Genomic DNA, 15909 nt, shown 5'->3' with positions numbered 1-15909 from the left:
TATTAAAAGAAGAATGGAAAAACAAGTTTACCTAGAAAAATCCTTTGAATATTAACTTTACAGAAGAAATTTCTTAAAAAATTAATGTTTCCTGCCCTCTAACACCTTAAGCTCTTGCAAACTCAGACATTTGGGCATCTACTGATTGCAAACCATAAGAATACAAAAGTTGTAAAAACTCATCTTCTTCCCTGCACAATATTATAATTAGATGGGGGGGCAGATAAGCATGCCAATGATCACAAAAGAGAAGCTCTTTTAAAAACTTTCAGTTTAGGAAATGTAAGTTATTGGCCAAAGCAAAAACCCACCAAACCCCGCCCATCAAAAACAAAAAAGGACAAATGCACAGTCTTTTACAAACCAACATGGTGGTTGAAAAAGGATGCTAGTAGAACACAGAACAGAAACATCTATAAGTCTGGCAAGCTCCCCTCCTGCCAACCACAATGTTTGGACAAGCTTAAGAAGAGCTCACAACAAAGGGCTTCGGAAAGAGGATGCTTCTTGCAGAATGAAGAATGAGAGATTATATGAGAGAAGATACTCTCAGAGATGCTACATCTATCTCATGAGCTCTTCTGTTCTTTGGGCTTCCCTGGCGGCTCAGACAGTGAAGGATCTGCCTGAAATGCAGGAGACCCAGGAGCAATCCCTGGGTCAGGAAGATCCCCTGGAGAAGGCTACCCACTCCAATATTCTTGCTTGGAGACTCCCATGGACAGAGAGCCTAGTGGGCCCCAATCCATGGGGTTGCAAAGAGTTGGATATGACTGAGCGACTAACACTTTCACTTCACTTTTCTGTTCTTTAGAGCATAGAAACTCAGACGCCACTCAATATCCACTAACCACTAAAAAACCAATTTGAAAGCACACGAGGTTAGATAGTAGGTGACAGAAGGATATCTAGTTTCTTTAGAGAAACAGGATTTCAACTCAGGTCTCAGGTATTCCCCTGACTATTCACAGCGTCCCGAATATGTTCCAGAAGACAACAGGTGAAGTCATTCAACATCCTTCCCATCTTGGAGGATTCAAAAGTGTAGACTCGAGGGCACTCATTAAGGACATGATCTTCGGTCAGATTTGTTTATTAGAATGCTGGTAGTTGACGGTCCTGTGATTAAATAAAACATTTTCATGGGATATGATAGCTGTCTGTTACAAGTGGGAGATGACTCACGTACCTGTATTTTGACCACATGCTCTTCCTGTTCATACAAAAATGCTTTCCTAGCTTCATACTCTTTCCTAATGAGGGGTCCTGAGGTTGTGGCTTGGAAGCGCTGAAGCATGTCTTCAGTAGCAGACCATATGTTCTCACGGATGTAATCTGCAGTGATATCCTCAACAATGTCCTGGTAAGAGATATTTCTTATGGTTATACTTCACACATCAGGTGAGAAGAGCACAGAGAACAGCTTCTGGAAATTCTATCTTTCAGATAGTGGTCTGGATAGTTCTTTCCGGCTCAGTGTAAAGACAGATTTGACCAGAGTCAAGGGGTGAGCCAGCTGGCTCAGCTTCTTTCTAACGACATGGTTTTAGAATCCTCTGAAATCTGGGTGGAGATGAGGATGCGGTTGAATGGTCTCAGCATTTGGAGGTGGAGATGTACAGATGATGTTGGCAGGGACCAGGCCTGAGGCCTGGGCTCCCCAGAGCATAAGAGAGACAAGAATGATTACATAAGTGTTCACATCACCTCCTCCCTCTCCTGAGGGAAAGACGGCAATGCCCATGAAGTCCTCTGGCTTTTCTTGCCCAGGCCAGAGGAAGCAGATAGCTGCAAGAAGTAGGGGAAAACTCCAAATAAATTTGGGAGAAAATAAAGGACTTGGAGCAGAAGAAAGGGGCTGGGAGAGGAAAGATAAACACTCTTTTGGGCAGACAGGGAAACCTAGATAAATGAGAAGGAAAGGAAGAAGGGGGACTGTGAGAAGTCTTCATGTGGATGAGGAACTGGGTTTACTTTTACGTTCTTTGAGAAATGACAGCAAACACTGGACTCATTTCTATGGCAGATGCCTCTTAACCAGCCATGTGAATGGACTTCACAGATGGTGAATTTAAACAAGAGTGAAATCATATAAAAAAGATGCATTAATACTTTCACAAGAAGACATACGTACAACCTAGAGTAAATTCAGTAATTTAAGACTGACTAGAATAATTTTTTTTAACAGCATAGATCCTCCACTTTCTATTAATCTTGATACTGGGATCAGGTATAACTTCACAAAATTATACTTAGGGCATCTTTGGATGCCATACAAGCAATTTTTGTCTCTTGAGTTTTAATCTTTCAATGTTGTTTCTTCACAGCTTGACATATCCTTTCAATGATAGCACATGATTTTTAAACATTGGCCATAATTTCATTTTTCAACAAAGTAGCACGAACAGTTCATTGCCACATGCCATTTTCCTGTGAAAAGTGGGACATTACACATTTGAAATTAGTAAATGAATACATTTTTCACTATCTTCTTGTCATTCAGGATTTCTGTGGCACTGTCAACCCCAAGTTACAGCTTTTTTTCTGAGTTTTAGTAAGTTACTGTGCTGGAGATTCTGTCCACAATATTATTATCTTGCAGTGTCTTTCTTGCTGGTGAATTTGAACAGTTCTATGAGATCTATATGTGCGAGTTCTATTTTTTTCAAGATGAATTTAATTCTTAGAAGTATTTTCTTTTAAACACTCTACAATGCCTGGATCAAAGAGTAAGTTTCACATCTTCTGGGGCCAACTTTTGTCTCAAGTCCAAAGCAATCTTGGTGAGCATTCCTTCAAGAATATTGCTCCCTGTTATAGGTTGAGGTAGGGGGAAAGAAATAAGACATCTTGAATACTGACAACCAAGGAATTACCACTAATTGAGTTCTGGTGTCAAGGAAAACCTGAAGATTGATTTCTCAGGATAATCTGCCATCCTACATAATCGGCAAGAGCTTTATTTGCCCCCTGCTCTATGGTGCTGCTCTGACATATGGAAGACATTCTAGAAACCAGTAATTAACCATGCAGCCACACCTAGCTGCAGTTCATGAAGACTTTACTCCATATGCAGCCTTCAAATAAATCAGTTTTCCCCATCAATTCCATGATTCTAAAATAGAAAAGCAATCACACTTATCTTTATATAGTACATTTTTCCATCAAACAGCAGCCTCCTACCTCAATTTCTTTTCCCATGAGCCATGATTCTTTAAGCAAGCAGGGTTCAGGTGTGACCCAGGAACTCTCTTTTGAATCAATATTGTAGTAGTAATCATATTTCTCCTGCAGGGTGACTTTAAGCCATGAACCTTCAGTAGACACTAAAGAAAAAGGTTTGTTAAATTCTAGAGAGGAACTTGGAAACTTTTAACATTAATGTAGTTTCTTCAGTAAGTAAAATAATTGAACAAGGATGTTTTCCTCCAGGCACTCCGATAATCTAAGTTAAAATCATTAGCAATGAGTCATTAAATTGGAATGAATTCTGTGTATTCAACTGGCAGCTGTCTACTAAGCCAAAGTAAAAGGAGAGTGATGCTAGCTTGAATTTCTCATGAGGATTAAAGGAGTCACAAATGGCAAGAAGGAAAACTAAACAAGCAGCGAAACACCAGGTAGACGTGAATAGCACCACAAGTAGACAGGGAGACCGATGAGGAAGAATCCTCTGTTTAGAATGTCTTCCAGCAACTTCTTCGAAAAGGAGTGGCCTACAAGGGCTGTGACCCACTATTTAAGGCGGCCCCATTATTTAATGATCTGCCTTAAACCAAAGCAGAAGTGACTCATCTTTGCAGACAACTTTATTCAAAGCACAAAATGGCATGCAGAACCACTGTGGTCACTAAGAGCGGAAAAGGAAAATTCCTGATCCCTCTGACTCATCTTGTCCTACAAAACCACACAAAACAGGGAGCAAAATGTTGAACGGGCTTAATTTTCTCAGGGAGAGAATACTAGGGGGAGAAAACATCTATGGCAGTCATGGGTTAAACTGGTCAAGAATATTTGCAATCTATTTGCAATCAACAAAATAGATTTGCATGACAAAATAGATTTAGCAATCTATTTATTTTGTTGAATGGTTACGATTTGCGTCTCAGACCACAGAGCTAAAAACAACAACAAAAATAAAAATTTCAGACCAAGCCAAGCCAACTGCTGCCAAGTGAGCACTAGACTAATTGTCTTTATAGATAAAAATCATAGTCCTAGTGAACTTCCTCAAAGAATATTTAAATGGATTCAAATAACTAAGCAAAGATAACTTTAAGGCCCTTTGAAGTGTGTTGACTCTTCAATTGGTTTTTTAATGCCTCTCAACTGTTCTGTGGATGTCCAGATCCACAGAGAGATACATATCTCTTCAAATGACCAATCAGACAACTATTATCTGTTTAAAAATGCTGGTTTACTAGAAAACATATTGTACAGTCAAATATGGATGATCACAAGTAATCATTATATACTTTCAATCACCACCAGTTATCAGATTCACAAATGTTTTCAGAAGATTAAACACTTTTTAAGGCAATTCTCTCAGTGGGAAGGGAGGAAATCAAATAAAAATGGTGGAAATGGATATCTTTTATTTTCATAAGAACTGAGAAGCAAAAAGTTCTTAGTTGGTTAAAAGTGAACCACATTGGCACTGTAAGGCTTTATTTGGGTTGGGATGTCAGTGAATAATAGAAAAAGAGAATTCTATCATTTTCACATCAAGTATAAGTTTAGAGTCAGGTCAAAGGCTGAGGAGGACATTGCCAGAACAGGGTTCAAGGAGTTTTCCTAAGAAGTACAGCTGGTTTGTTGGGGATTCCCAGGTGGCACTAGTGGTCAAGAATCTGCCTGCCAATGCAGGAGACGTAAGAGAAGTGGGTTTGACCCCTGCGTCGGGAAGATCCCCTGAAGGAGGTCATGGAAATGCACTCCAGGATTCTTGCCTGGAGAACCCCATGGACAGAGGAGCCTGGTGGGCTACCGTCCACAGGGTCGCAGTGAGTTGTACCCGACTGAAGCGACATAGCATGAATGCACATAGCTGGTTTGTTAACTGAGGGAAAAGACTAATTATGGACCTTTAAGGATGCACAACAGAGAAAGATTCCAGTGAGTTAAGAGGTGATGTGCATTCTATACGGAAGCATGCTTTCTAGATGACTTCCAGACAAAATCATACCTATATAAGACCTAAACTGAGCTCTAAGGCTAAGTGATCTATGTAAGAGTGAACACTTTGGGGAGAAACAGACAGCCTAGAACCAGAGGTGAAAGAGGTAAGAATAAATCATCCTGTTCACAACCTCAAACAATGTTTACAGTTCTATCGAAAGTTAATCTTTAATTCCATAGAAAGCTTCTCCTCCTCCTCTGAGAACAGAGGTTGGTAATCTTTTTCTATAAAGGGCCAGAGAGTAATTTCCGTCTTGTGTGTTATAGGTCTCTCATACAACTACTTGACCCTTACTGTAGCATGAAAGCAGCCAGAGACAGTAACATACAAATTAATGAGTGTGGCTGGATTACAATAAAACTTTATTTATAAAACCAGTTGGCAGCCTAAGGAACCTAAAACGCTATTAGAATAAAGGTTGCAGGATACAAGATCAACATCAAATCTTATGAAAATACGTCCACGTAAAAGCTTGTATACAAATGTTCACATAAGCATTACTTAGGCTAGCCAAAACTGTAGAAAAAAGTCCAAATTCTATCCATTGATGAATGAATAAACAAAATGTGGCATATTTATACAACAGAACATTATCAGCCATAAAAGAAATGAGGAACTGATATATACTACAACACGAATGAACTTTGAAGACATCATGCTACATGAAGTCTGACACAGTATGACTTCGTTTATAAGAAATGTCCAGAATAGGAAAAATCAGAGAGACAGAAAGTATATAGTGATTGTTTGGGGCTGAGAGCTGGGGGTAGGGAGCAATGGCTAATGGGCTCCATTTATTATAAGAAAAATATTCTGGAATTAACTAGTGGTGTTAGCTATACAAGTTTGGGAGTATAATAAAAACTTCTGAATTGCACACTTTAAAAGAGTAAATTTTATGGTATGTGAATTATATCTCAATAAAAAAAATTAATTGTATTTCTATATGTTAGCAACAAACAACCCCAAAATGAAATTAAGAAAATATTTACAATGACATAAAAAATAATAAAATATGGTAGGAATAAATTCAAGTAAGTCCCAACTCTCTTCTTTTTTTCCAGAAAAAAATGAATCTAAGTATTGCCTAGGTTTCTAAATTGGCTGTCTGGGGACATTTTTTTTCCCTCTGCTGATCAGAACATGGCAGTTGGGAAAAGGAGTAGGCAAGTTTAGGGAAGAGTAGATAAACCTAAGTGTGGGCCAAGGATTTGAAATTATGATGGGTCATCTCTAAGAAAATCACCTCTTGCATAAATACAGTTGTGCAAGTCTTTCCTCACAAAGGATGAGGTAGGGGCTCTACAGTAACTGATGAAGAGCTGTGAAGGGAACAGACAGGGGCTCAAGGGTGATCAGACACCAAGTAAGAGTGAATGGCCAGCAGCCCTATTCCCATTTCACTATCAGAAACTGTTCTGCATCAGAGGGTAGAATTCCCAAGTTAGAAATACATCAGGCTACTTATAAGTACATACGGTAGTTCTGGACAGACTTCCAGTGAATTAAAAAAGTTTTTTTTTTCCTTAAGTTCCATTTCTAAGGCTATATATTGTCAAAGCAATTTTCTAAAGATGAAGTACTATGTACATGTGGTACAAATAAACATCAGCCTGAGTCAGGAGATACCTTAATCCTTGACAGTAGGACACAGCAAATGCTCAACAAAAATCTGTCATACTAAAGAGATGATGGGCTATCTCTGCCAAAAATTAATCTCATTGGGTTTGTCATTTTCTCCCGCTGTCCAAAATGCCATCAATGTGATTTTCTAAGTCTGAAAAATGAGTCCGAAACTCATGATCTAAAACAGTTTCCAGAGATAACATTTCATGGATTGAATAAGCTTAAGTATATGCCAAGGTTAACAGAGACCAATGTGCTGCATTTCATTTTATACTTTCAAGATTACTCTTTACTTCTACTTAATAATGTATTAATGTACATTAATAAATGTACAATAATGTATCCTGTGTTTCAAAAAGGATGGAGAGATATATTAGTGTAAAAATCAGTTTGTACCACTAGAAGGATGGCTCAATGGCAAAACTGATAGGAAGCAAAATCTCCTTTTAATACTGCATTTTCTTGAGTATATGGCACCCACCACAGCCACCAGGTTAATCACAGATTTCCAAAAGACAAAAAAGGATAAGAAACACTAAAAAATTTCCTTTGCTAGAGATGACAAACATTCAGAAATACTCATTTGAAAGCGATTATTTGTCTCAAAACTAAGATAACACAATACCACAGAAGTCACCATATTCAAAGTGTTATTTAATTTGTGTTAAACAATGAAGAAGCTTACCACTTCTAGATTTTTGCTCTTTTGCTTTTGCCAGGGCGTCATGGTACCTGTCAGCACATTCAGGGATTACATCATTTGTATTACCAACGGCAGGCTTCAAAACAGACAAAATATCACTTTGCTTCTCCTTCTCCAAAAACTGATTAACATCAACGACCAGTGTAACCCCTGGGTAATGAAAAAGAAATGTTTCTGTTAATAATTATCTTCTACTCACCCTAGAGGCATGCAAAGATATAAGTTAACTTTTTAGGAATGCATTGGTATGAAACCTGTTTATCCTTTGAGAGAATATACTGCATACATTCAAGATAGTCATCAACTGTTCAGGTTGTAAGAGGAATAAAATCCACAGGAGCAGTATTTCCTCATTACTCCTGTATGATCTCAAGGCACTAGGTTCTGCCCACTGTGGTGATCTGTGAAATAGGGTGGACATATGTTGACAGTAGACATGCAGCCCTTATGTGGGTCATTAATCAGTATTTGAGAATAAGCTTTACGAAAACACGTATTTATGCTAGAATAAGTGAAACGGTGTCTAAGCCACAGAAATCCTGACACTCTCTGGTACAGCGCAAGTATACTTTCAGGACTGTCCTTAGCAACCTGAATGACTGTTCTGGAAAGGCAACGGCCAGAGCTGGTGGGCACGTGCAGTGGGGTCCAGACACTTAATTCTGGGACCAATTTAGACCTGGAAAGCACGCGATCCCATTTCAAATGTCTGCGTCTCCCCACAAATAAAACCACATTCAACTCTTGGTTGCCTAAAGAAAGATGACGTGGTGAATTCTTTACCACCTAGTTTAGGTAAGGATATTCTGCCCCCCACCCACCCCAATGGACCTACTATCTTCACAACCTGTAAATGTACTGGGTTAGAAAGGTAGAACAAAAAAAAAAGGAAGAAACCAGGTTAAAATACTTTATAGATAAAAAAACATCTTGATGAAGAGAGAGGAAAGATTTTTTTTCCCTTTCTTTTTAAACAGACGTGTCAAACTCTGCCATACAAATGCTAAATGGTATATTGCTGTCATCAAATTACATTCAGATGTGCATAGAACTGTGAAGGCTGATGTGGCAGGAAAAAGTCTGACTTTTGACACCTACGAGTTCAATCATGCAATCTGGAGGAGCACGCGGAGGATAAAGACTTTCAGTGGCCAACTCGAGTTGTTGCTGAACGAAAGCTACAGTAGTGGATCCTTTCAGATACAGAAGGTAAGGGGAATGGGGAAGCTGCCCCCTTTCCTCTTCTCCAGGAAAGCTTAGGAGGAGAAAAAGGCAGTCCTGGAGTTTGAGAAGTCTGTGGTCTCAGAGAAGAGGAAAGAACAAGGAAATGCCTTAAAAGATGGGTATTATGAAGGCATGCAGTTCTTTCAAGTATATGTATTGATGTACAAGCAGTGGTTAATCGTGGGTTAACCATGGGTTAATCTTCTAGATGACTGAAGCTGACTCCTCTAGGTACCAACCTTCATCTTAACAGAATCCTGCTCCATGAAAACTAAAGCCCTGGGGAAAAATCTAATAAAACAGTCCTGCTCAGACCTGCTCATCATTTTACCCACAGTCCCTGGTACCTTTTTGGTGCTTAATGTTTGCTGCCAGCTGCCAGAAGAATTCTTTATGGCATCAAAATTATATTGTGCAATAATGTGATATTTTCAAAGACTATGGAGGTGTTGGGCTACTTTGCTCCTGCAATAAATGGTCCCAAACTCCTCCTCTTCTTAGTTTTCCTCTAACACCACTGTCAGTTTTCACTTCTTGTTCCTGTCTGAATGCCTGCACAGGGCAGCCAAAGCACCCAACTTCTTGGTAAATCATAGCTTCTGAGTTGGGTAGAGACATAACCAATAGGTAAGCCTTATGTGAGAGTTGGACTGTGAAGAAAGCTGAGCACTGAAAGATTGATGTTTTTGAACTGTGGTGTTGGAGAAGACTCTTGAGAGTCCCTTGGACTGCAAGGAGATCCATCCAGTCCATCCTAAAGGAGATCAGTCCTGGGTGTTCACTGGAAGGACTAATGCTGAAGCTGAAACTCCAATACTCTGGCCACCTCATGCGAAGAGTTCACTCATTGGAAAAGACCCTGATGCTGGGAGGGATTGGGGGCTGGAGGAGAAGGGGATGACAGAGGATGAGATGGCTGGATGGCATCACCAACTCGATGGACATGAGTCTGAGTAAACTCCGGGAGTTGGTGATGGACAGGGAGGCCTGGCGTGCTCCGACTCATGGGGTCGCAAAGAGTCGGACACGACTGAGCAAGTGAACTGAACTGAACTGATGCCTAAGATAAGAATAAACAGACTCAAGGCAGCTGTCCACGAAGTCTCCACTGAGTTGATTTTTGATCAGTTCTGTGCTCAGGCTTTGAGACATCTATTTTGATTGCTTTTTTTCTTAAGCTATGGGTTGCAATTAAGTTGCAGAGAGCTGAGAATGACACATAAATGATGATATCCAGAAAGTCAGGTATGTTTCTGCTATGGAACAAATCAAGAAACCTCCTCTAAATCTAAGATCCAAAAATATATTTATGTCTTAATCCATATGTCAGAAGGGCTTCTCTAAGGCAAGCATTCTCAAAATTGGTGATATAAGCCCCAGTAGGGCAAAAATTGGTTCTTAGGAAGAGAAAGTAAAACAGAACAAAACTTTATATGTAAAAGCTCATATCTACATGTGGCACATAAGCAGGCATATATTAGTGGTACTGAAATTTCATCGTAAAGAGCACCATGGGGGAATAAAGTCTATAAAGACTCCTTAGGGCACAATCATGGATAATGGCTGAATGAAACTGCTTGAAGGAGTGAAAAGTAGAGACAAACCTACTTGGAGAAAGCAAGATGCTCCAGTGAAAATGGAGAGCAGGCCAAAAGCGAGGAGTCTTGAGTTACTGTGCCCTTTCAAATCTTGCCTGTGGTCAAACATATGGGCCAACTAATTATCTGGGAGTGGGTTTGATAATCGCAACATGTGACCAGAATTTGTTTTCAAGACTTCATACAAAGGATGAAGAATGCTTTTAAAAGTAAGATTAAATTCCTTGTTGAAAACACTGGAACATTCTCATCTCAGTGTAAGAATATAGGCAGTTTTATCTTTAGAACATCTTTTTGTTGTTATAAATCATAGAAGACACTATATCAACTCTTTTAAGGAACAGGATGGAAGTAAAAGAAAGGATTTTAAAAAGTGTGGGGCACATAAATCTCACACATTTGAGAAAATCTCTTACATTCATAGTAAACAGAACTGTGAGTCTCAAGAGGATCGACTTAATATTTGCAAGCCAAATATAAGAACAAAATAAAAAAAAAGGAATAAAATAATTTCTAAACTAGTTTGATTGCTGGAGAAAAACTATAACCTTTTTAGTCTATTTGAGTGCCTTTATGACAATCTAATTTCTTAAAAGTGTTTTTTTCAAACTTTGGATGCCTTCAGTTTAATATATAAATTAAAATCTCTTATGTACACAGCTTAATTTTATTTTTTTCTTAAGGATTAGAATGTTTGAACAGAGAGACTTCAAAGATCCTAAGGATGTAAGAGTTCAGGTTGGAGAAATACACATATTTTTCAGGCTAAGGAAATAAAAACCAGGTGTTCCTCACAAATGCCTGAGACGTTTCAAAGCAAGCTTCTGGAGCAAGACTAGGCATCTCAAAAGTACTCTATGCTCTGATACAATAGGATAGATTCTAATTATGTCATGAATGGATAGGTTAATGAACTACAATTTTAGGAATCTTATTTTAATTTACATAGGTTATTTATACATGGAGAGTGTTAGCATATCACCCCGATCACCATGTGAGCTTTCTTATTATCCTCTAAGAAAAGAGATGCTTAAAAAAAACACAAACTATTATTTGGGAGCCAAAGTGGGGGCTCTGATAGTTGCTAAGTATGTCTATTCCAATTATGCATTTTGGACTTGGGGAAATAACCTTCGGGTGGGCTTCAGCGCCCACTAAACCCACTATGCGATGAACCCGGGCAACACTGCACTGACCATCTGACCTCCATAAGCCCGTCCCCCGACTGGCGGACACAGCGAAGTTTCAGGTCTCCTGGAATTAGGGTCAGCTCAGAGCCAGAGTCCAGTGATCTCTGAGACGCCTGACTGTCTCCTTTCCCCCCAGGACAGTCACCACAGTAGGGTATAAGATGTTGGAAACGCAGCAGGGTCCTTCCCCAAGGGAACCCAGTCCCTCCTGCATTCAAGGGTTTCTGGGTCTGTAAATGGCTCAAGTCCGGGAACTGATGGAGGGACCATGACTTTCTGTTTATGATTCAAGTTATACTTCCACTCACCTGACCTAGAACTCTTCTTCCACTTGTACAAATCAAGTAAGAATTTAGTAGACTGTCTATTTCGCTTCTAGGAATACCACAATCTGTTAGCAAATTCCATAGGTCTCTCTGTCAGATTTTTCTAATTATTGCTTTGACTGCTATCTATTAATATTATACTAACCACAGCCATTTGTCTTTGGTGATTAAGTGCTGTCCCCTGACCTCTGCCAGACTGCCCGACAGATTTCAGACTTTCCAGCCTCTCCACAATTACATGAGCCTATTTCTTAAGTGAGACCTCTATTTTTCTATATATATGCATGTAGAGATAGTTAAGACAGTACTAGATACTTGCTTTCCAGAGAAACTACATGGCTACATAGGTAGTTTTTTTTTTCCATAGGAAAAATATATATAGTTCTGTTTCTTTGAAAAATGCTATTACAATGGAAGGCATGGAAGGGTGGACAGGCATTTATTAAGCAGGATGGTCTAGCTTTCTAAGGGTTAAGGTAAAAAAGGACTTGATTATACTATAAACTTAAGAGTTGAGAAACTATTTTTTGCTTTCTGGACTTGGTTCAGCTACAACTTCAGATTCTGCTGGAAATAGTACTTAACTGCAAAAACCAGTGCAACCGACCAATCTTATTTTTGTATAAATATGAATTCAAGAATTAAAATAGGTGAGCGTTCGTATCTTTTCAGAAATTAAAAACGGCACACTTTTTAAAAGTTAGGAATTCAAACAGAAGTTCAGGGGGATAGCCAGAAGCAAGCACCAAGCTGCAGCAGCAGGAGGCGGCGAGGGCTTACACTGCTTTGCGCTGTTTATGTCCTTGTTGGCCTCGTCGACAGCATGCTGTATCTCATCCAGCCAAAGAATTTTAGAAGCACTTTGAGGGTCCTGAGAATGTGGTCACAGAATAAAAGAAAAAAACAGTGAATGATGATGAAACAGAATTATTAATGGTTTTTTAGGAGCCACTTTATTAAAATTTCCACAACTCTTTTTTAGCAGCAACCCAGCATGGCCACACCCTGTACGAGCTGTTGATGAAACAGACGCCGAACGGGGCCACGTTTCCCCTCTGCACAACCGCCCCTTTAGTCCAGCCCACCCCTCCATCATCTCTCACTTGCCAGCTGCATCGACCTCCTGTTTGCTTTTGCTGTTTCCATGTCGGCTTCAACCCCAGTGGCCCTCAACCGAGAACCAGATGACCCCTCCCAAAAAGGACACTCATCACATCACTCCTCTGCGAAACTCCTTCAGAGGTTCTCTCCAGCAGTTTGAAGGAAATGACACTCCCTTCCCACGGACTGTGGGCATCTAAGGATCCGGCCCTGCTCATCCCTCTGGTTTTCTCTCTCTCTTGGCTACTCACTGTTAGGGACCCTCACACCAGCCTCCTTCAGATCCCACCGTCCTACCCCAGGTGTGTGGCTGTTGGTTTTTTTCTTTGCATTCAGGCCTTAATTTAAATGCCACCTCTTCCAAAAAAGCCTTCTCTGACTACCCCGGTAAATCAAATATTCTCTCCCCCAATCACTCAGTAACTACGGCTCCCAAGGTGGTTCAGGGGGCCACAGAAAACTTTCAATTTGTGGGAAAAAATGATACGTGGATTTTATCAGACACAGGGACAAAAATAAGAACAAATGTATCCGAATAGAAACATGGTGATGGCCCTCAAGGAGCTAATGGTTTAGCAGAAGAGGCAGGTGCATCAAAAATTATAATTACTGGATCAACAGCAAGGCCCTACTGTATAGCACAGGAAAATAAATTTAATATTCTGTAACCAACCATAATGAAAAAATAAAAAACTATAATACAATGTGATCAGAGCAATATTAACTATAGATAGTTTAGAAATAGCTAAGAAGCGATGAATTTCTATCAGTGTTGAGATGCAGGGGGAGAAAAGACCAATTCGTTAAGGACAGCTTCAGAAAGGAAGGGGAAGCAGCAGTAGAAAGGTACTGAGTTACCTTTACTCATTTTTACTTTAAGGGATGATTTTGATTTTACTCCAAAGGCAGTGCCAGCATGCAACGTAATTAAAGAATGCTTCCAGATAGCAACTGCATTTCATATAAACTTGTTTAAGATTACAAGTTAACTTTTGTTATAGGTAGAAATTAAGTATTTTAGAGAAGATGAGACATTTCATTTTTAAAACCTGGGAATATCTGCCTACTTGTGCAATAGCCTAAAGAAAGACTGTGATGAACAGAAGGTGGTTCATTGGAGCCAGGCAGAACCAGCTCCATCATTTAGGACTCAAGAAGGATGGGGGGCAGGAAGGAGAAATAACCTGCACCGGCATCTTCGGCAGGCTTCAACTCTATCTCCCTCAGAGCCTAATAAGAGATGGCACATGGTGAAAGGGCTCTGAAAATGAGATGAAATATCTGCTATTTCATCCTGTAACCCCCAGATTAAAGAAGACCATGGATGAAGGCTTGGTTCCTGCTTCCACAATCACCTCTAGCTGGATCTGCCACGTGGGAACCACCAGCTAATAAGATTTTCCATCTTTTGGGAGGATGGACGTAGAAGGTTCAAACAGGAAGCAAGATGGGAAGTTGAGCACTAGAAGAGGGTGAAAGGACAGGGGAACAGGAAATATTTTCCCTCCGCTTCTAAGCCAGAGAGAACCCAACCACTCCCCCAGGTACAGCCTAAAAACTAAGCTCCACACAAGTTCATTTCTGTCTCTCTCAAATTTTTTTTTTATGAAGGGTATTTACCAAATTTCTTCATAACTTACCAGTGTGGAAGATGCACCATACAAACTTTTATTCAGATGACAAGAAAGTTACAATCCATTTCAAAGCTGAAGGTTTTATACGCTAAACCCAAGAGAGACTTTGCAAGTCAAAATAATTTAAGTCAACAGTTTAAACCATGACTCATTGTAGCAAAAGCTTGCTAGAGTTAAATGCAAAGCCAAGGGTAAAAACCGAAGCCTCTCAGTGTAAGGTCATCCTTTCAACTGATCACCAGAAGACTGGAAACAGGGTATTCATAGAACGGCCAAGGCTCTGTGCTGTGCTGGGCTTAGTCACTCGGTCGTGTCTGACTCTCCGACCCCGTGGACTGCAGCCCGCCAGGCTCCTCGGTCCACGGGACTCTCCAGGCAAGAACACTGGACTGGGTTGCCATGCCCTCCTCCAGGGGATCTTCCCAACCCAGGGATCAAACCCAGGTCTCCCACATTGCAGGTGGATTCTTTACCATCTAAGCCACCAGGGAAACCTAAGAAAACTGAGTGGGTAGCCTATCCCTCCTCCAGGGGGTCTTCCCGACCCAGGGATCGAACTGGGGACTCCTGCATCGCAGGTGGATTCTTTAATGAATGAGCTATCAGGGAAGCCTGTTCAAGTCTCTACTTCCAGCTAAAAAGCCAGGTTCAATATACGAGTTACAGATGGATTAAGTCAACAGAAAGTAGGCCATCTGAAAATCAAGTAATAAATTCCTGAATTTAGAGGTTTCCTAGAAAATTGTAAATAATTTAAAATCTACCTCAGTTTGCACTGTGTTACCAGGTAATTGTATATTATTTGGCTGAAGTATTAAGCACTGGCTTTTTTAAAAAAAGTTATTTTAATTGGAGACTAATTACTTTATAATATTGTAGTGGTTTTGCCATACATTGACATGAATCAGCCATGGGTGTACATGTGTTCCCCATCCTGAACCCCCTCCCACCTCCCTCCCCATCCCATCCCTCTGGGTCATCCCAGGGCACTGGCCCTGAGCACCCTGTCTCATGCATCGAACCTGGTGTGGCGATCTATTTCACACATGGTAATACACATGTAAAACACTCACTTTTGGTTGTAAAGCTCCTGGTGTGATAAGACGTGAAAAGTTCCCCCAGATCAGCTTCTTCCCACCTTATTCTTTATCCTTAAGTCTCATGAAATTTGCATTTTCTGATTCTTGCTACATTTTTATAGTCAACAAGCTGTTGGGCTGTCTATACTAGTGTTTCAGTGTTGTTAACTATAGGAAAATCTGTTATAATGCAGTTTCTTTAACAACATGTTAAATTATACCCTCCAGAATATAACTACACGTAAAAGC

At 40.1% G+C, this 15909-nt stretch overlaps 1 protein-coding gene across 2 annotated transcripts in view; it reads right to left on the bottom strand.

Annotated features, from left to right (window-relative positions):
- Positions 1 to 15909, bottom strand: part of IQGAP2 (IQ motif containing GTPase activating protein 2) — a 296977-nt gene that overhangs the window by 63568 nt on the left and 217500 nt on the right. The window contains exons 14-17 of one of the 2 annotated variants that reach the window (XM_070468567.1): positions 12627 to 12717; positions 7491 to 7658; positions 3184 to 3326; positions 1190 to 1360 (exon numbers count right to left, since the gene is read on the bottom strand). In XM_070468567.1, the coding sequence (XP_070324668.1) occupies positions 1190 to 1360; positions 3184 to 3326; positions 7491 to 7658; positions 12627 to 12717 (573 nt within the window). The remainder of the gene's footprint in view (positions 1 to 1189; positions 1361 to 3183; positions 3327 to 7490; positions 7659 to 12626; positions 12718 to 15909) is intronic. The other variant, XM_070468568.1, reaches the window with a different exon arrangement.

This window comes from Odocoileus virginianus, chromosome 6 (genome assembly GCF_023699985.2).
Source record: "Odocoileus virginianus isolate 20LAN1187 ecotype Illinois chromosome 6, Ovbor_1.2, whole genome shotgun sequence".
Classification (NCBI taxonomy): Eukaryota; Metazoa; Chordata; class Mammalia; order Artiodactyla; family Cervidae; genus Odocoileus; species Odocoileus virginianus.
The sequence above is the reverse complement of the archived record's forward strand: the minus strand, read 5'-3'. Positions and strand labels throughout refer to the sequence as shown.